The sequence below is a fragment of the Colius striatus genome, chromosome 11 (assembly GCF_028858725.1).
Source record: "Colius striatus isolate bColStr4 chromosome 11, bColStr4.1.hap1, whole genome shotgun sequence".
NCBI classification, from domain to species: Eukaryota; Metazoa; Chordata; class Aves; order Coliiformes; family Coliidae; genus Colius; species Colius striatus.
The window spans coordinates 5,961,955-5,980,233 of record NC_084769.1 but is presented as its reverse complement, the minus strand read 5'-3'; the positions used below and the strand labels follow the sequence as shown (position 1 = coordinate 5,980,233).

General features: G+C 36.0%; 1 protein-coding gene across 1 annotated transcript in view; it reads right to left on the bottom strand.

Annotated features, from left to right (window-relative positions):
• The window catches only part of LRP1B (LDL receptor related protein 1B), a 556,160-nt gene that overhangs the window by 185,402 nt on the left and 352,479 nt on the right, over positions 1-18,279 (bottom strand). The window contains exons 30-33 of the mRNA XM_062005148.1: positions 17,034-17,261; positions 14,055-14,229; positions 13,665-13,759; positions 8,194-8,343 (exon numbers count right to left, since the gene is read on the bottom strand). Of these exons, the coding sequence (XP_061861132.1) occupies positions 8,194-8,343; positions 13,665-13,759; positions 14,055-14,229; positions 17,034-17,261 (648 nt within the window). The remainder of the gene's footprint in view (positions 1-8,193; positions 8,344-13,664; positions 13,760-14,054; positions 14,230-17,033; positions 17,262-18,279) is intronic.

The window sequence follows — 18,279 nt, the reverse complement described above, 5'->3', positions numbered from 1 at the left end:
AATGCACTAAAACTGCAGAAGTGTATTTATGAACATCGTAGAATCACAGAATGGTAGGGATTGGAAGGGACCTTTAGAGATCACCTCATCCAACCCACCTAGATCAGGTCACATAGGAACATGTCCAGGTGGGTCTTGACCTCCAAGGAAAGAGCCTCCACAACCCCTCTGGGCAGCCTGTGCCACTGCTCCCTCACCTGAACAGTGAAATAGTTTCTTCTTATGTTTAAGTGGAACTTTTCATGTTCCAGCTTCATCCCATTACCCCTTGTCCTGTAGCTAGACTACAACGGAAAAAAAGGGATGGCCCTACCTCCTGACACCTTGTCAGATCCAAAAGAATCATAAACGTAGTAGTGATGCTTATTGTCTAATTTGAACAGACTAAACACTTGAGAACTTAAACCTGCTTCCAAATCAAGAACCCAGCTAACTCATAGTGACTGAATGTTCACAGTGAAGAGCTCCTTACCTAACCAATGCCAAGTCCTTCAGCTGTTTCCCTTATAACATAATCTTTTCATTTTTATCATAATTAATTTCAGCCAGCTTGTTCCCATTATTCATCAGTCTCAATGGTGGCTGGAAGCAAAGCAAATCAGTCCTTTCCTGTCTGGGTGAGACTGAAACACAGAGCATACCGAACATACAGAAAACACTTAGCCAATGCTAACCCTCAATGTCATCCTTCAGACATTGCATAAAAGCATTATTTTAGTGAAGAACTTCCTGATGTTTCTAGCTGTAGGCAAACAAATCCAATGTAAAGCTTGGCCAGCTATTGATATTAAGTGTAGCAGGAACAACATCATCCTGTATTCTGCTTTGCCCTGTAAAGGCATGAGATGCTTCTGCTAGCTTTGAACTACTTAAAATCATAAAAGCACACAGAACTAACACAACCTTTGTCAACACACAGATTTCCTTTTGAATTGACACCAAGAACGCACTCAAAAGACATCTCATACAAAATCTTCTCTGACTGAGCCTCAGTATACTGCAAAACAATGGAATGATTGACTGCTTGAGTCCCTTCAGTTTGCTGGCAGCCAGATGGCCATGCAGTATATACTTCATGTGTAGCTCCAGAGTGACAACTGCCTGTGCTCTGTTTTGACACAGGGAAGACAGGGAATGGAGTGGAGAGAAAATAAACGGGAAATTTAAAGAAAACTTGAAGAAAATGGGGGTTTGTGATGGCCATTTGAGGAACTGTGAATGGAAATAGGCTCTATGAGTGCTTGCAGTAGAGATCTCTGTTGTGCAGAACAGCAAGAGAGGAAGTGAGGTGAGTTCTTAGGATGAAAGACGTGGTGTATTGCACTGCGGGCATTCTGGAGAGGTTATAGAGAGAAGCTGAAGGTACAATGTTATTAGGATTCAGGAGACAAAAACAATCTTCACCAGTTCCAATTTCACTGCAAAAACTGCCTCCACAACCCCTCTGAGCAGTCTGTGCCAAGGCTCCCTCACCTCAAGAGTAGAATAGTTTTCCTTACGTCTAAATGGAAGTTTCTGTGTTCCAGCTTCATCTCATTACCCCTTTTTACTAGATACAATAGAAAAAAAGTGATGTCCCTATCTCCTGACATCCACCATTTAGATATTTGTAAATGTTAATAAGATCTCCCCTCAATCTCCTCTTCTCCAGACTAAACAGCCCCCCTGCAGCCTTTCCTCATAAGGAAGATGTTCCAGTCCCCAATCATCTTGGTGTCCCTGTGCTGGACTCTCTCCAGCAATTCCCTGTCCCTCTTGAGCTGAGGAGCCCAGAACTGAACACAGAACTCCAGATCAAATCTGCATCCAGGGCACAGTAGAGGGGGAGCAGAACCTCCCTTGACCTGCTGGCCACACTCTTCTTGATGCATCCCAGGATGCCATTGGCCTTCTTGGCCACGAGGGCACATTGCTGGCTCATGGTCAGCTTATTGTCAACCAGCACTCCCAGGTCTCTCTCTGCAGAGCTGCTCTCCACCAGGTCACTCCCAGCCTGTACTGGTACATGGAGTTGTTCCTTCCCAGATGCAGGACTCTGCACTTGTCCTTGTTGAACCTCATGAGATTGCTCTCCACCCAACTCTCAAGCCAGCTGAGATCTCACTGAATGTCAAGATTTTCATTTAAGATAGGAAAAAATTATTAGTGTAGATGAACCAAAAGTAAAAACCCTAGACTGAAAACCATTTTAAATTTCAGCAATACTGCCTTTCCAACAAATACTGTGCATTAAGTTCAATTTTAGTTTATTTTCTTTTCAGTTAAAGAATTATTGCCTATGCTGCAGTTTGAATATTTAAACAAGGAATTTATAGATCCAGAGTGCTTCACCATGGAAATTTCAGATCTCAAATATAATTTCCATTGCAGGAACTGTAAAAAGTTACTCCACAAAAGACAAAAAAAATCTGAAAATAGCAAGGAAAAGACACATTCACTGAGCAGTCTTCACAGGTATATGATGAGACAACAATCTGCAGAATGAAAATATTCTGGATATGAAAACTCAGAGACAGAAATGGAACTCTCCAGGGTTTAAAATTTAAAAGGAAATCTATCATCACATGCATGCAAAGGTGTTAGAATTGACTGAGTGAAAAGATCATCCTGTAATATCAATCTGTTAATTACCAACCTGTTAGTAGTAGCCTGCATCTGATGATCCTTTTATCAGATGATCTTTAGAATTAGGAATTCCTGTGCTCAATTTTGATAGTGTGAAATTACAGAACGAGGCAGATGCAAGCAAAGAATGTAAAAGTGACTGTGTGACATAATCAAAAAGTGAAATAATGGGAAATTCTACTTTCTTTTCTTTTTCCCTGTGAGATTATGACCCACAATAATTAATTATCTATCTTAAAGGTTTAGGCTAACTTTTTGAATGGAATGGCTGTATGTGAGGAAATTATTTCAATCTGCAAATCCTCTATTTAACCATGAATCAGAACAGACCATTAAGTACTTTTGGTAATGATCTCTTGTGCACAGCATAGTAGAACTTAACTGTTTACATATCCAAACCCATACTGGAAGGAAGCAAAATAGGCACTGTTTTGGTGGTTTTCACCATCACCAAAACAGGTGATCAAACTCTTTCAGGCATTTCTTTAGTATTTGGTGCAAAACCTCACGCTTGGCTCTGGTTTTGACAGCCTCCTAAATCTGCAATGTGCTGACTTGCCTGTCTCTTTAGGGAAAGGAAATACACCAAACCACCATCTCTGAATAATCATTTACCAAGGGATGAAGGCATAGCACATGCTTTATCAGGAAGTTAAATAACCAATAATTATCTACAACACAAATTGATTTCTCCCTTTTGGTATTAGTAGAGAGACAAAGTATTTCTACATCACCAGCTGAATGTTTCACCATGTACATCTTTTGCATACTGAGACTACTGCTGCTTTCACATACAGTTAACTGTTATCTAGACAATTTCCATCTATGGTGTCATACATCTCAGATCATAATTCTCCATTCATGACAGAAGAAACAGAAACCATATGGTTTCAGCATAAACTTGTTACTAGTCCTTGAAGTACTTTGACTGTGAATATAGAATCTTAGTGATCTCCTACATCCCTCATACTATTAAAAAGGACAAATCACAAGTAAATACTCAAAACACACTTCAAAATTATTTATCTTCCTCTTCTATCCTTGTTAACATAGTTTTACTTTAAAATCTAACTTACAAAATCTTACTTGACTAGTATTTATTCTTCTTTTACCTGGAGGCTTTATATGGTGCACTAGAAGTTTTAGAAAGGTATGAATACAGTGTGAGGATTTAAATGAGAAAGCTCATGCAAATCCTGACATTTCAGGTATACTGGAAACCCAAAACAAACAAAGAACCCCCAAATCCAAGCACAAAACCAAACAAAACAATCCCCTCCAAACCACAAGTTCTGAAGAACAGTCATCTTGAGGTCTGTAGGATTCAAGAGAGTCTCTTAGGAGTGTCTTAGGAATACTTGCCGAAACCCTTGAATTGGTCACAGCTGGCCAGTTATGCCCCAAGACCTAAATAACACAGGTTTTAATTGTTCAGAAACTGCTGGGTGGCCAATATACACCACAACACAATCTAACACCAAGAAAACCTCAATCAACGTGTTACGCTGTAGTTTTTGACCACAACTCCAAGCAGGGCTTTTGGACTATTTTTCTCTGCTTTATTAATGTATTCTCTCAGTAATATCAGGATTAATTAATTGGTTTTTATATGAATTTTAAAAGACAGTAGATGATTTTACAGAACCACTTGACTTTAGTATAAAAGACAACTCACTTTCATAAACTAGGGAAGAAAAACTATTTGAAACTTAAATATCAAACTGAAGTTAAAATAATTTCTTGGCTTGATTATGCTAACAAGGGTTGTTTGATCACTAATTACCATCTTGTTGCTGAAACTGGGTTACAATATACATTAAAATTGTACTATTTATCCATTTTGTTGGGTAATTAGCATTGAGTGCAGCAACATATTGGGAAACAGCAATTTCGAATGCCAAAAATTCCTCCACTAGTATTGTAGACAGTCCTTTGGAGATTTGAAGCAGTACTCTGAATGCAAATTTTGATGGACCATTAGTTTTCATTAATGGTGGTTTGAGTATTTATGGAAGACAACTATGTACTGTACTTAGAACTGGGCAAATTGCCTAGATATATTTCATATATTAATACTAATGTAATGAATGGTGTTATAGCAATTAGAAGACTGATGACTTGGAAAATTAAGGTGTATGTATTTGAAGTTTCCTGATCTAAGCGGCCCCTTTTACTTTGCAATCACATCCAGCAAAGTCAAAGCTCCCACCATTTGGGGTACTGGAAATACATTCTGGTGTTACTTTTGAAACTGAACTTAGGACAAATCAAAAAATCAAATAAACAATGTATAATTTAACCACATGATGAAAGTAAATGGCTGACAATATATTCTGGTAATCTGAACCAACATTTTCCATCTAAAATGAAATACTGTAATTGCTATGGTCTATTTTGATCATTTGATAATACACTTTGACAGCTGTGCTACATACAGCTTGTGTTCAGAAGACATTGCTCTCTTATCTGCACTCCCATTGCAAAGCTATTATATGTGTATGATTTTGTTTTACTGACTGAATATTTTTTACATGAATTTAAACAGAAATAGCACTCATACATAGAATCATTCAACACATGAAGTTACTCTTTCATATCAGTATACAACAACTATGAGAAAAGTTACTACTTAGCATAGTGGAATATTTCCCTTGAGGTTTCTACCACAAGTATTATATAAAAATCACCAATGCATAGCAAACTAGATCCTTATTATACAGTCTATACAATCTACATCTTATTCCTCTTTCGTAGTGAAGTGAGATGAATTTTGTGTTAACTGAATTGAGGTCCTAATACAAATTCCAATCAAATACCTCCACCAAAACTGCTGACAGAAACCCTCAGTAGCTTTTTCTTCTCAGCTACAAACTTCCAGTAACTAATCAATACTTTGCTAGCAATGCTCAGTTTATGACTCAGAGTCATGTATCATTCAAGACAGAGTACGCCAGTTTGGAAATACAAATTCCTTTGTACTCAAGTCTTGTAGTATAATGACTCTGATCACCAATCCATAAATACATGTAATTCTCACCACAAATTCTCCCACCAGTTTCAGTTATAGGCAAGAAATCATTTCCATTAAGTAACTTGGAAGGTAAGATATGAGATTTCATGCAGAATGCCAAACACATCTTTATCATTTGATCACACTCAGACACCAGCTACCAGGACAACTGCTAAAATCAGGTACTGAATAGGATATTTTTAACTCAAGCCTTAACACAAGCATTTTCTTCATGTCCTGCATGCAGGCTACTGGATTTTTCTTGTGTGTCTCTGGGAGCTTGTGCTTTCTGACAAGGAGACTCTGATAGCTGGGAAAGATGCTTCACAAACAGCTAACTAAATCTCCAGGAGCAAGAAGGACTGAGGTGCTAGATAACTGCTATCTAGCACATGTATTAGAAATTTAGCAGTTTTTCTGACAATCCTTTCCTCCTCAGGGAGGAATTGGGGTATTCCAACTAGGTGCTCTCAGATCACATTACCCTGTCCCTCAATCCACCAACATTTTCCTCACTCTTGCCTTGTTTTAACTCGGATAAACATTCTGATGACCAACAACTGACCAATGTATGACCTGGTGAGACTGCTGTACTAAAGAGGTGTCAATATACCCTGCTCCATCTCTCCTTTCTGTCTCAGTGGATACACAACTCCACAATATGATAGGATCATATACTTAAAATAAACAAAAAAATATTACTTGTCTGAAATGCTGCTTTTTCCTGGGGAAACATTAAATGCAAAAGACAGAAAAGTGCAAGAGGCAGCAGAACCTTACAGGACTCTATAGCATTGGGTGGAACCTAAATGTCATAAAGGAGAGCTTGGACACAGACATTTTAACTGTTTTTAGTCACTAACAAATTCAAATGGTAAAACAGTTAGCTTATTGTATACACAGAGAAGAAACATTTTGGCTCATGTTGTTTTTTATGTGTTTACAGGTTTTTCTAGATAAAAGCAGTCAAGAAAATTTATGACATGGACCAAAAATGATGCAGTACACATAATTACTATGGTTCACCTGTTAAAACTTCCTGTTAAACTTGTAGGCAAACAGATCAACGGGAGTCCTATATAGTCACACACTAGCATGTGAAGTTTCACATCAGTAAAAATTCTTCTTTCTTCTTTATTTATATATTATTATGATAATCTACCAATTGTAAGTCTCTTATCTTTCTTTGCACAGCATTGGGTTTACATGCACAAAAGCCTGATTGCAAGAAGCTGGTGTAAAGCCACCAGCACTGCAGGAAAAAAGGTGGCTTTATATTGCAGAACTGTGTTCCACAATATAAAAACATACAGGAGGAGTGAATATGGAAACTTTTCCTGTTTTTCAAATCAGCACATACAGCATTGTTTATAAAACTATTTGTCTGCACTTTCCTCCAACAGATTTATATACACAGCCATACTGCAAGGTCATAATGCAGTTTATCACAACTACAGCTCCAAAACAAAAACAAATCTCTAAAAGCAAAACAAACAGAAAAACCCAAACACATTTAGGTTTTGTTTACCAATTCTGAGTGGGAAGAATTGTCATCATCCACAAAAACAAAAGATCTCAAATTAGGAATATTCAATGTTAGCATGTTTAAAAACTATGCAGCAAATTCTTGCATGTCCACAACAACCCGACTACTTTCATGCCAACAAGCATGAAACACTCTTCAAATGATAGCTATAATCTCTGTACTCTGTGTCCCAGATGTATCATCAGTATTGCAGCTTCTGTGAATCACAGACGAAGCCTTGATACCACAGACATCTTGGTGACAGTACGAACAAATAGTCTTTACAATATCTCATATTAAATACTTCCAATAGCTCTGTAAAGGTCATCTACTCATTCTACTTATAGGCACAATCAAATCAACGAAAGACAATTTGTCTATATTAACATTCATGAGTCCTTCTGACACAAAAATTGCTTTTGTTTATGAATGCATTTATAAAACCAACCCCTTTCCAAGAGATTTTGACAGCATTTCGAGTTAAATACTGGCAAAATATGTGTATAATAAAACTATTTTAGCAGTGACTACTTCAACATATGACTTAATTTACACCATATGCATAAAGTCTTAGGGGTTCATTTGGCATAACTTTCACAAGTACAGCATCTATATGCACATTACTTAAAGTTCTTTATTAAAAAAAACAACCCAAAGAAGTCTTCACAAAGCACAAGCCAGTTCAACAAACTAGGGCTATTGTGAAGAAGAAAGCAGTGAGCAGCAGAAGAAACAAGTCATAGATAATTCTCTATAATAAAGAGCATAACATATCTCAACATGCTTTACAAGTGACCACAATATAAGCCAGGTTATCTTATATTATTATATTCATAAATGTCTTTAGAAACATGAACTGTGTGTTCAATGGCATATAAAACCCCCCTCATTTCACAAACAAAATGGTCACACTAATGAATGTACTGTATGTATTATTTACATAAAAGCAATAATAGCCTCTCCAATCTTTTGACATTTCCTTACTAAATAGTTTCCAATCCTTTAAAAACTGAGCTAATTCCATTGGACTTACCCATAATGGTTAAAGCTGTGGCTTTTGTCAAATCTTCTTTCATTGATTCTATTACTTCAAGATTACCACCATCCAAGTTGCATCTATTTATGGTTCCATTTCCTGAACTGATCCAGTAGAGTTTGTTCTCCCCATAATCTATTGATAAACCTGTAATTAATGTATACAACTTTAACTGTAGCTTGCATAGATAATATACATTTAGTGTTAAGCTGTTCACACAGTGAGTGTATTTAAGAAATACATATATAAGCACAATTGTATTTTATAGTTATTAATTCACTTGAACTTTAAGAAAAAAGAAAACAAAGCAAACTTGGCCATTTATAGTGAAAACTCCATGCTTTTAAAAAGATTTCTGCCTTTTATTTCCACAGAAATCAATCAGTGACTGACTGATGAAAGAGTATTATCTGGCAACGAACAATTACTTGAATGAACGGAGGTCCTAAGCGAGGTTATTAACTACTACTACATGCAAACCAAAAGCCATCATTTATACTCTAAAAATTACGGATAAAGACTTGGAAAACAAACTGCTTTTTGTGATTCAGAACTATAAGCAGTCACTTCTCTCCCTGTGTGCACAGACCTCTGCTTAGAATGCTGAAATACCAAAACCTAATACTAATTATCAATAAATTCATTAAATAATCAATAAAAACCTCATAGATGAAGAAAGCATTTAATTATCTGGAAGTAAGAGCTAAGAAATAAGAGATAAAGTATTTCAGACTTCGATATTCCTTTAAGAAATTGCAGCAGGAGATTTTCCACAGTGAAATAGTCTTGGTATGGTAACAACACATGCCATAATAATTTGCTTTGGTACGACACTTTTCCCAGAACTCATGTTAGGTATCCAGCAACAAGTTGGATACATGCATACTGTATCCAGGTCAACTTTAGGCATTATACAGCACACTTCTTCAATCCTGTAAACCCCTTCTCTGTGGAAGGCACAATCTGTTTTCAAGATCCTGATGGGAGAAAGCAGTGTCATGTGCTGCACTACCGTTGTGTCACTACTTTTTTATGCACTTTAGGCACAGTAGGCCAAAAGATGTCCCCTTTCTAAGCTTTTTTGGATATTTTTTTCCCCTCTCTGCAAGTCTATCCCACAGAAGGAAACAGCACAAGCTCAAGAGAGGATACAGTTATTAAGAAGTGCCTCCAGGAGAGATGGATCTTGCAGCATCCCCCTTAACATATGTGTTGTCATGCTTATACAACACACATTGCTCAAAGTGAAAAGACAGTGCTATAGACCTTGGAAAAGAGCAGCACTTGCAGTACTTAGGCCAAGCACAGGAACCTTTCCTGGAAATATGGGTGAACCTTGCTGTGGGTTACAACATGCACTTGTAAAAGTCTCCTTATTCTGAGATGGATAGCATTGCTATTCTCTGTAACTGCTCCAGTCAGCTGCTCACTGTTTTCACCTAGACAGATCTATTTATGGGGTTGCTGTGAGTGCAATCTACACAGCAATTACAATGTTATCTTGTCAGGTTTTCTGCTTCTTCAGATATTAAACTGGTGTTTCCACACATGGGTATTCCAATTACACAGCAGTAACTGACAGAAATAACATTCCTATCTCCTTCTGCACAAGCCTACCACATTTTTCTTCCCAAAGCATTTTCCTGTTGTGGTATTCCACTTATTACATGAAAACCTACTATTTCTAGAGTAGGGAGAACATGTTTAGATTTTTTTCAGGAATGTTCCCATTTTCACTTATGAAAATGGAAGACTTACTAGTCATGAGCATCACAGATACTCATAATACATTCTAGCATGGGTGACAGGCTTGTGCCTCATGTCCCATCTGCCAAAGTCAATCTGAACATGTGTAAAACATTGGTCTTGGATAATTCTCTGTTGTGAGTTTTTTAAAAGATTACCATAGCTTATGCCATCATTATTTTCACATGCAGATTCCAATTTCCTTCCTCAAATTTCCAGAAATATGCTACTATTACAAAGACTATATCACAAAGGTTGTTATTGTAGCAATACATACACAGTAGTCCTCATCTTAAAGCTGTATATGTAATGAGACCTTAGCTTGCACTAACACAAATTCAAGTTTGATATTTTAATTTGGTGCATCCCTGAAGTTCAAGGAAGTTACTCTTGATAGTATTTTTTATATACCTATTGTTTAAATAAGTGATGTTCTTCTAACTTTAACATGTGGAAATATTCTCTAGAAAGCAGTGGGAGCTTAATGAAACAGCATGTTCCAGGAGTGTTAAAGACAGGATCCGTTCTTACTACCTAAATCAAATAAATACGGGACACTGCTATTACAGCTTAGATGATTATAGAGCAGTATTTGGAATATTTCTTCACATTTCTCACCTTAGTAACTTAAGAAGCTGATTACATTTCAATTGGAAAATGTGTTTTAAAAATGCTTAGTTTTCTCTCCCTCCTACATTCACATATTTAAGAAATCATTTTTTTTAAACAAGGAAGTACATTTTAGACAAAAATTTTAAGAGTCAGGCTCAAGAAGATTTTTGGTTCCCATCTGCAATAGTTTTCTTTTGTAGACTATGATATATTCCAAAGAAATAATCAGCAAGGGATATTCAAAAGGATATTCAAGCAGAGAGTCAGCCAAGACAACGAAACAGCAGCTGTACTGTAATGAAACAGCAAACAGGGCTACACTATCATCATGCACAAAACAAACTCTGAAGTTTGTTTAGAAGAAAGGGTTGAACAATATTAAAAAATCCCCAAAGAAATCAAAACACAGAAAAGACCACAAATGGAAATACCATCTCCCACTTTCCCCCCCCTATAATTATGGAGTTCTTTTAATAGAGCTGAGAGAGTGATTCAATATGTTTTCAAAGTTTATTTATCCAAACTATTTTGAAACTCATTAAGATTACAACACTCTACAACAGCCTTTTCCTTAGAAACAATCCAATGGATGCATGGCTTGTATTTTTAGATTTCTAACAAACTACTGCTTAACTGAAAATAAGTTTAAGATACCGATGATCAAATGATCTGTTTCACAGAGCCTACAATTATGCTCTAAGAATGCAGGTAAATGGAAGTCCAGTGACTTGTTCCTTTTTCAACTGATCTATATGTGTCAGTATTTGAGCCTTTTAGAACTGTAGAATGGACTAGCAAGTCGTATCTAGCATGTACTAGTAAAGATACAAATAATAGACACATCCTGTCATCCTAAGGTCATCAGTTCCCAAAATCTTCAAGCTAAATACTCTTGGTGTTAAATTATTTTCGTTGAAATTGTGTCCTCCTTGTCATGGAACTCAAACTGAGGAAAAAATCCATCAGCATATTTCATGTCACAGATTGGAAAACTCTCTCTCATTCTCCCTAACCTGTAATTACATCTCAAGAAAACTAAAAACCCCATTAACTATCATGATATTCAGTTCTAATAAGCCATACATTTTGCTTTTACAGTAATCCATTCATGAACTCAGTTATTAGCTCATTCACCTCACTCCCCAAACACTCAGAATTAGCACTGCATGAAGTAGAGTTTCACTTAGGGAGAAAGACAGTTTCTCAGTTAGAAATGAAATATTAAATTAAGGTTTTAAGACTGCTGCTCTCTGTGTCTTCAGCAGTGATTTCTTTTTCCTAGCACGAGAATGTCTTATGCTAATATTAAGAATAATTTAAACTATTAAAGCAGGCATTTGGTGTATATTTGTATAGTTTGATATTGGCAATTTAATACTTATCTATGGTGTATCTGATCATTTTTCCTCAGATATGCAACAGAATCTGTTTTCATGTCCATCTAACTGACAATAAAACCAAGCCAAGATGTCTCCCCATTAAAAAGCTTTTCAGCAGTAGAGAAATGCAAGCTTTATTTCCCTTTACATACATATCTCTCTACACTCCTTACATAATACATATTCTACTCTTTACACTCTTTATGATTTAGCATGCTTTCAGACAGCTACAAAGAAGGGAAAAATATTAAATCTCTATGGTCTCCTTATTATGCAATAGGTCTGTTTATTATGCAGCAAGAATCTTCTATCTGGAATATAACTTACTTCAAATAATTCTTATCAGATCTCAAAGGTGATAAAAATTAATCCAGCACTAAATTAAGAAAACAAATTGTCTCCCTTGCAACTCTGTGGTGATGTAAAAAACTTCGTCCACAATCATAATTTCTACAAGGCTCAGAGGAATGTTTAACAGCATCAACAGGCCACCTGATACCAGTGAGACTATACATGTCTGTGCAGAAAAATGTCACAAAACCCACATGGACTTGCACATGCAGCCTTTGACTGTACTGATAGAGGGAAGAAGGACAAAAAAAAAAGAGCACTTATTTTACCGTTTGATTCAGTGGCTTTACTCCTACTCAGAACAAACTCAATGACAGAAAGCAAGGACTGAAAGTTAGGACCTTGTGACCTGTGAACACAGAATATTGAGTGCAAAATGTTGCACACAGCCTTACTTCTGCATATTGTTGTACGATCATTAAATGTATTTATGTTTCACCTTGAAACTAGTGGGTTTACAATTGTTTCTTCTCCAGATAAAGAGATAACTATCTCTTCAAGTTGAAAGACAGAAAATCAACAATAAAAGTTAACAGTTGATTTCTGCAAAGTTCTTTGAATACAGGACATGTCGTGTTGCTCTTATGTAAAGTTTATTGAATTCTTTAACTATTTAAGTCACTTTAGTTTCTGCTTGCTTTATGTATTCAGTTATGCAAACCCATAATTGCTTTCAAGTATAATCACTATTGATAGGCCATTAATAAGGCAACAGTAATTGACATAAACACTTTAACTCTAAAAAATGAAATCACAAAAGGAAACCTGAAGCAAAAATAAATAATACATAGACAGCTATTTGTTTTTTTTTTCCCATAAAGTGCCTAATTTATCACATACTGTATTAACTCAAATACTTAAAAACTGAGGCTGTCATGATATAAAATGTATGCTTCAACTTCTCCTGTTTTCTGTATGTGAGAAGTTGAGCCATATTATTTTGATCATGCAGCTGGGATTGTGGTGAGGAAGGTTCTGCATTTCCAAAGCATCCTCTCAGATGTATCAGTAATTTATTAAAACCATGCTGTCTATGGTTTTTACCCATAATCTAAGATACATTGGTTCTCTTTCACCTTCAGTTAATACTAGTAAATAACACTAAACACCTTCAGTGTACTCACAGTGTACTGTAAGTTAATAATAACAAAGCCCCCACAGTAGATTTCAATAGAATGGGCCAAAATATCTTAAACACAAGTGTAGATTAGTGGTTTTCATATCTTCATGACTATTTTTATTACTGTTTCTTATCACTTAGATGAACTTATAGCTTTTTATCTGAAAAACATCATGCCATACCTAATTAGCATTTGAAGGTACTGTCCATAATAGAGCACTATCAAGGGAAAAAAAGAAGGGAGAAAAAAAGGTATTTACCAACAGGATCTTTTTGATTCTGGAAGAGTATTTTACTGTTGCTGCCATCCATGTTTGCCATGTTAATTGTGTTACCATCCGTCCAGTAGAGCTTACTGGAGAAGAAAATGAAAGTATTTGAAATGTTGCTTTGTGAACACCTCTTAACATCATCAAAAATTGTTTTTAAGTTCAGAAGCAGGCAAAATATGCAACTGAGTACGTGATTTAATCAACAATGAGCTTTGGTATGGATACAGTACTCAGTTCAATTATCAACAGAATCATGCATATACTTAAAACATTTGGAACAAAACAGGCAAAGTTAAAATCTGAAGAAATCTTCTGCTGAGATTCACTGTAGTTTATTTATTAAAAGAAATCTATGGATTTAACCCACAGGTACCTTACCCTTTTACTGGGTGAACTGCAAGACACTGGGGTTTATCAATTCCGTGGATGATTGAAGTTTTCAAGGAACCATCTAAATGTGCCACGTTAATTTGTGTTTCATCAAATTCTGAGCTAATCCAATATAAATTACGTGATATCCAATCTACTGCAAGACCTCTGATACTCTGAATATCTGCAAAAAGTGAAAGAAGTTGTTCTTTCAATTGAAGTTCTGGACTATTTTTAGTCTTCCAGAAAAAAACCCCAACCAAAACATTTTTTTTGTTAACAATACTGTGCAATATTCTATTTAGATGTGTTTATACTAGTTACCAGGAATTATTAATCATTATTTCTCTTCTGATACACTTGGAGTAAAAACATAAAAGATGAAGATTCATGAAATCCTCCTAAAACTAGCATCAAGTCTATTGTCCAAAAATAATGATCAGACAGATGATGACAGTTACACAATCATATTTGAAAGCCACAAAGACTACCCATGACATAAGAGGAAAGTTCACATTTCTTTAGTTGCAAGTTACACTTTATGTGTGGAACATGAAGTGGGTTTCTAAATCCAAACCATGCTGAAGTTTAAAAGCCTCCCTCCTTCACTGGCACCAGGAAGGCTCAGTGCAGAACACCTGATGTAAAACCAGTGGTCTATAGCATAGTTCTATAGTACACAAGGAGATGGGTAGCTACTTCATTGAAGATATTTTTGGCTTCATTTCTGAAAAGTCTGAAGACTCCAGCTTACTCCCCTGCTTTCCTGGAAATGGTTAGACATCTGTCAGTTGATGGCAAGCTGTGAATGATTATTTTGCTTTGTTTGTGCACAAAGCTTTTGCTTTTCCTTCTGAACTATCTTTATTTCAACCCATGAACGTCCTTACTGTTACTCTTCTGATTCTCTTCCACATTCTCCCGCGGGGAGTGACAGAGCAGCTGTGTGGGGCTTAGCTGCCTTCTGGGGTTAACCCACAACAGTATTACCCAGGGTAGCAAAAAAGGGGTAAGATATAACGAGTTTTGGTAGCTTAACAAGTGTCTTTGCATGTGACAGTGTACCTTAGCAAGATATTGATTAAAAAAATACTAACATGCATTAACATCTGCCTTAAATGCTGGGTGTACAAAATCACTACTCAAAATCTACACACCAACAAGCCACTCTGCCTTGGCAGAGCAAGAGTTCAGACTGGCCAGCATCTTTGCAGACAAGGAAACTGGCTGAGGGTGATTTAATGATTTAATTATAGTTCACAGTATGCATACTGTCTCTTTGTCAACTCAATATAGTTACTTCCACTGACAGAATTACTGTAATTCACAAAGTAACATGGATGTGGCTGTGGACTGGCTGGCGTATCAAAGGTCAAATGGTGATTTGGTATTAGGAAGTTTGCCATCTTTAGAGAACACAACAAAGGACACACAATACATAGCCTTGAACCATTTAAAACTGCTTCTATGCCTTTTTGGGTCTTTGAGAAACTAGAAAACAAATATTTCATACTCTTAAAAAAAGATTAAAGTAAACTTTGGCATCTTTGAGACACTGGCATAAGACTTGATCCAACGTGAATCCCACTGGTGTGTGTTTATAAAGCGTCTTATGTTCTTAGAAAAAACATAGTATTAGCATAAAAACATAACTGTAAGAAAATGACATCTTGTACACATGTAAGTAATCCCCATAATGTTTTTGTGTCTGAACTTTATAATTAGGCCAATGTTACCTAATCTGGCATCAAAAAACACAAAACATTCCATCACAGAAACTACCATAATTAAAAAAAAAACATTTAAGAGTGATGATAAACAAACTCTTGTACATAGCATGCTGCTTTAAGTTTCAAGACAAGTTTTGTGGGGATTTCCCCCTATATATTTTATATAGTGAATGTTTTCATTCTATTACCACTTAAAAAAATCTAAACAACAGTAAAAACTCTCTTTTGGGGTCCTCAACTCATGATGTAAAGAAGAGCTCCAAGAGGCACTCTAAACCTTGTTACTGCTACTGAAAAATGTCTCAAATTGTTAATAAAGTTGTCTCTGAAACAGCAGGGAAAAAGTAAAGATACACAAAATAAAAGACTTCATCAATCTACACAGTCAAGCTGGGATATTGCCATATTTGTTCAACGATTTCCCACAACATTCTTAACACAGAACAACTTTATTCTGAAGTGACACCAGGGGCAGTGCTTTAATTAATTTTCTGAAGTCCCCAAATAATCAACTAACAAAGTATTTTCACTTCTTAAAATTTGTTCTCAAAATGAGAAAAGGTCTGATCTGGCAGCAGAATTATTTGTTCTTCTCCTCTTCCCCTTCAAACACACAGTTTTCTTATTTTGAAGCAGGCAGGTGTACTACAAAATAGAAGAACATCCTGACTCCTCTTCTTGATTTAAGTGCTACAAGCAGTCTGAGGGTGATCGGTTTGAACAGAACACGTTACAAGAAGATAACGGGGAAATGTGTAACACCAGTCTCACCAAAATTGCAAAGCTCCCATGTCACAGGTTTTATCTATGGTGACAAAGCCAAAAGATCTACACAGACTGGAAAGGAAAAATAACTGATGGAACTGATTTCTTTCCTAGGTCATCAGGATAGCCAAAAGATATTTAAATGCACGTGAAATGCTTCAATGCAAAGCTATGTCAGGATATTGTTGTTTCTCTGCTTTTCTGCTTGAACCTTCCCCAGAAGATTTTATTTCCATCATTTACCCAACACTTAAATCTTGTATAAAAGCAATAGTGCAATTACATCCCAATTTATTTAAATAAAAAGGAATTATGAATCAATAAAGTGAACTGGAACCCTAAACAAAATTGTGCTTTTTTTACCGCTTCGATCAATTATCCATTACCAGAGAAAGGTATACCTAATAAGAACTTGCCCACTTACACTTTAGTATGCTTATAACACACTTTTACCTATGCTGAGTTCTTTTTAATTCAATGTTATGCTATTTACCTCTTGAAATCACTGTTTCTAAGCCAGTCCCATTAATGAAGGCACGCTTGATGGTCTGTGTTTTCACATCAGTCCAGTATAAGCGTTCCTCAACAGCATCGAAATCTATGACCGTCACATCATCAATGTCAGGAACAGTGAAGGCTGTGATGAAGTTGAAGTATGGGTTTTCTATGTCCACACCTCTTATTTCCGAACGCCTTGCATAAAGAAGAAATTTCTTCCTTTCTGTTAGAGAAAAGGGAAAAACATCTCACTCATCCTCTTCACAACGCTGTTAACAAAAGTCCAAGTCATTCATTTGAGAACACTTTACAAAACCTGTAAATAAAGTTTATATGAGTGATTTAACATCTGCAGAAAACCTACAATCTAGTGACACTTGAGGAAGAAAATATGATCCAACGTAGAAAAATCACAGGAAAAAATATATTCATTCTGGATGCTGGATACAAATTTACTACACTACTAAATCAATATGGTCTTGTGAATGTCTAAGGGAAAAAATAGGGTGTTTAAAAGAATTTCACTCAAAAAGCCCCTAACCCTATTTCATTTCCACAATTATAACAGATAAGAAGAGCTGGTTCTCAAACCATTGTGACAGTTTTGCAAACAAGAAAACTCAGGAGCAATTCCATCAGGTATGTGTGAGCAGTGAAAGGCAAACAGGTGAAGAACACATTGATTGCTCTAATTCAGACATCCACTAATGACAAAGGTTGACAAATAACAGCAAAAAAATAAAAGCAGAGCTCTGTTTTATCTCAAGAAGTCAAAATTATTGGAGCAAATGTCTGTGAATGAACAGCACAGAGAATTTTTTTTCCCCTGCAATATCCTTGATACAACAAAATATGTTTCATTAAGTTCCTAAACATTATTAATCGACACTGAAAAGAGTGATGTAGTGCAAGGTTTTACAGGTAATGCACACAATTATTTGACATTTTGAGGGCTTGTATAGCTTAAAAATGTTTATTGTAGTTTTTAATAAAAAAATAAGGCTGCATGTCTAATACTTACTCTTCATTTCATTTTCTTAATCCTTGAAAATGAGACTAAGACAACCTTACAAGAACAGGTAGAGATTTAAGCCATTAAGTACCTTATTGTTATTCAGCTTACCTGATCCATCATTTTCTGATGACGCACTTTACAGTATAAATCTTTCTGTTTTGCAGAGATAAGTTCCACTAACATATCATACAGAAGCCAGAGGAAAAAAAAAAAATGGCTTTGGTAA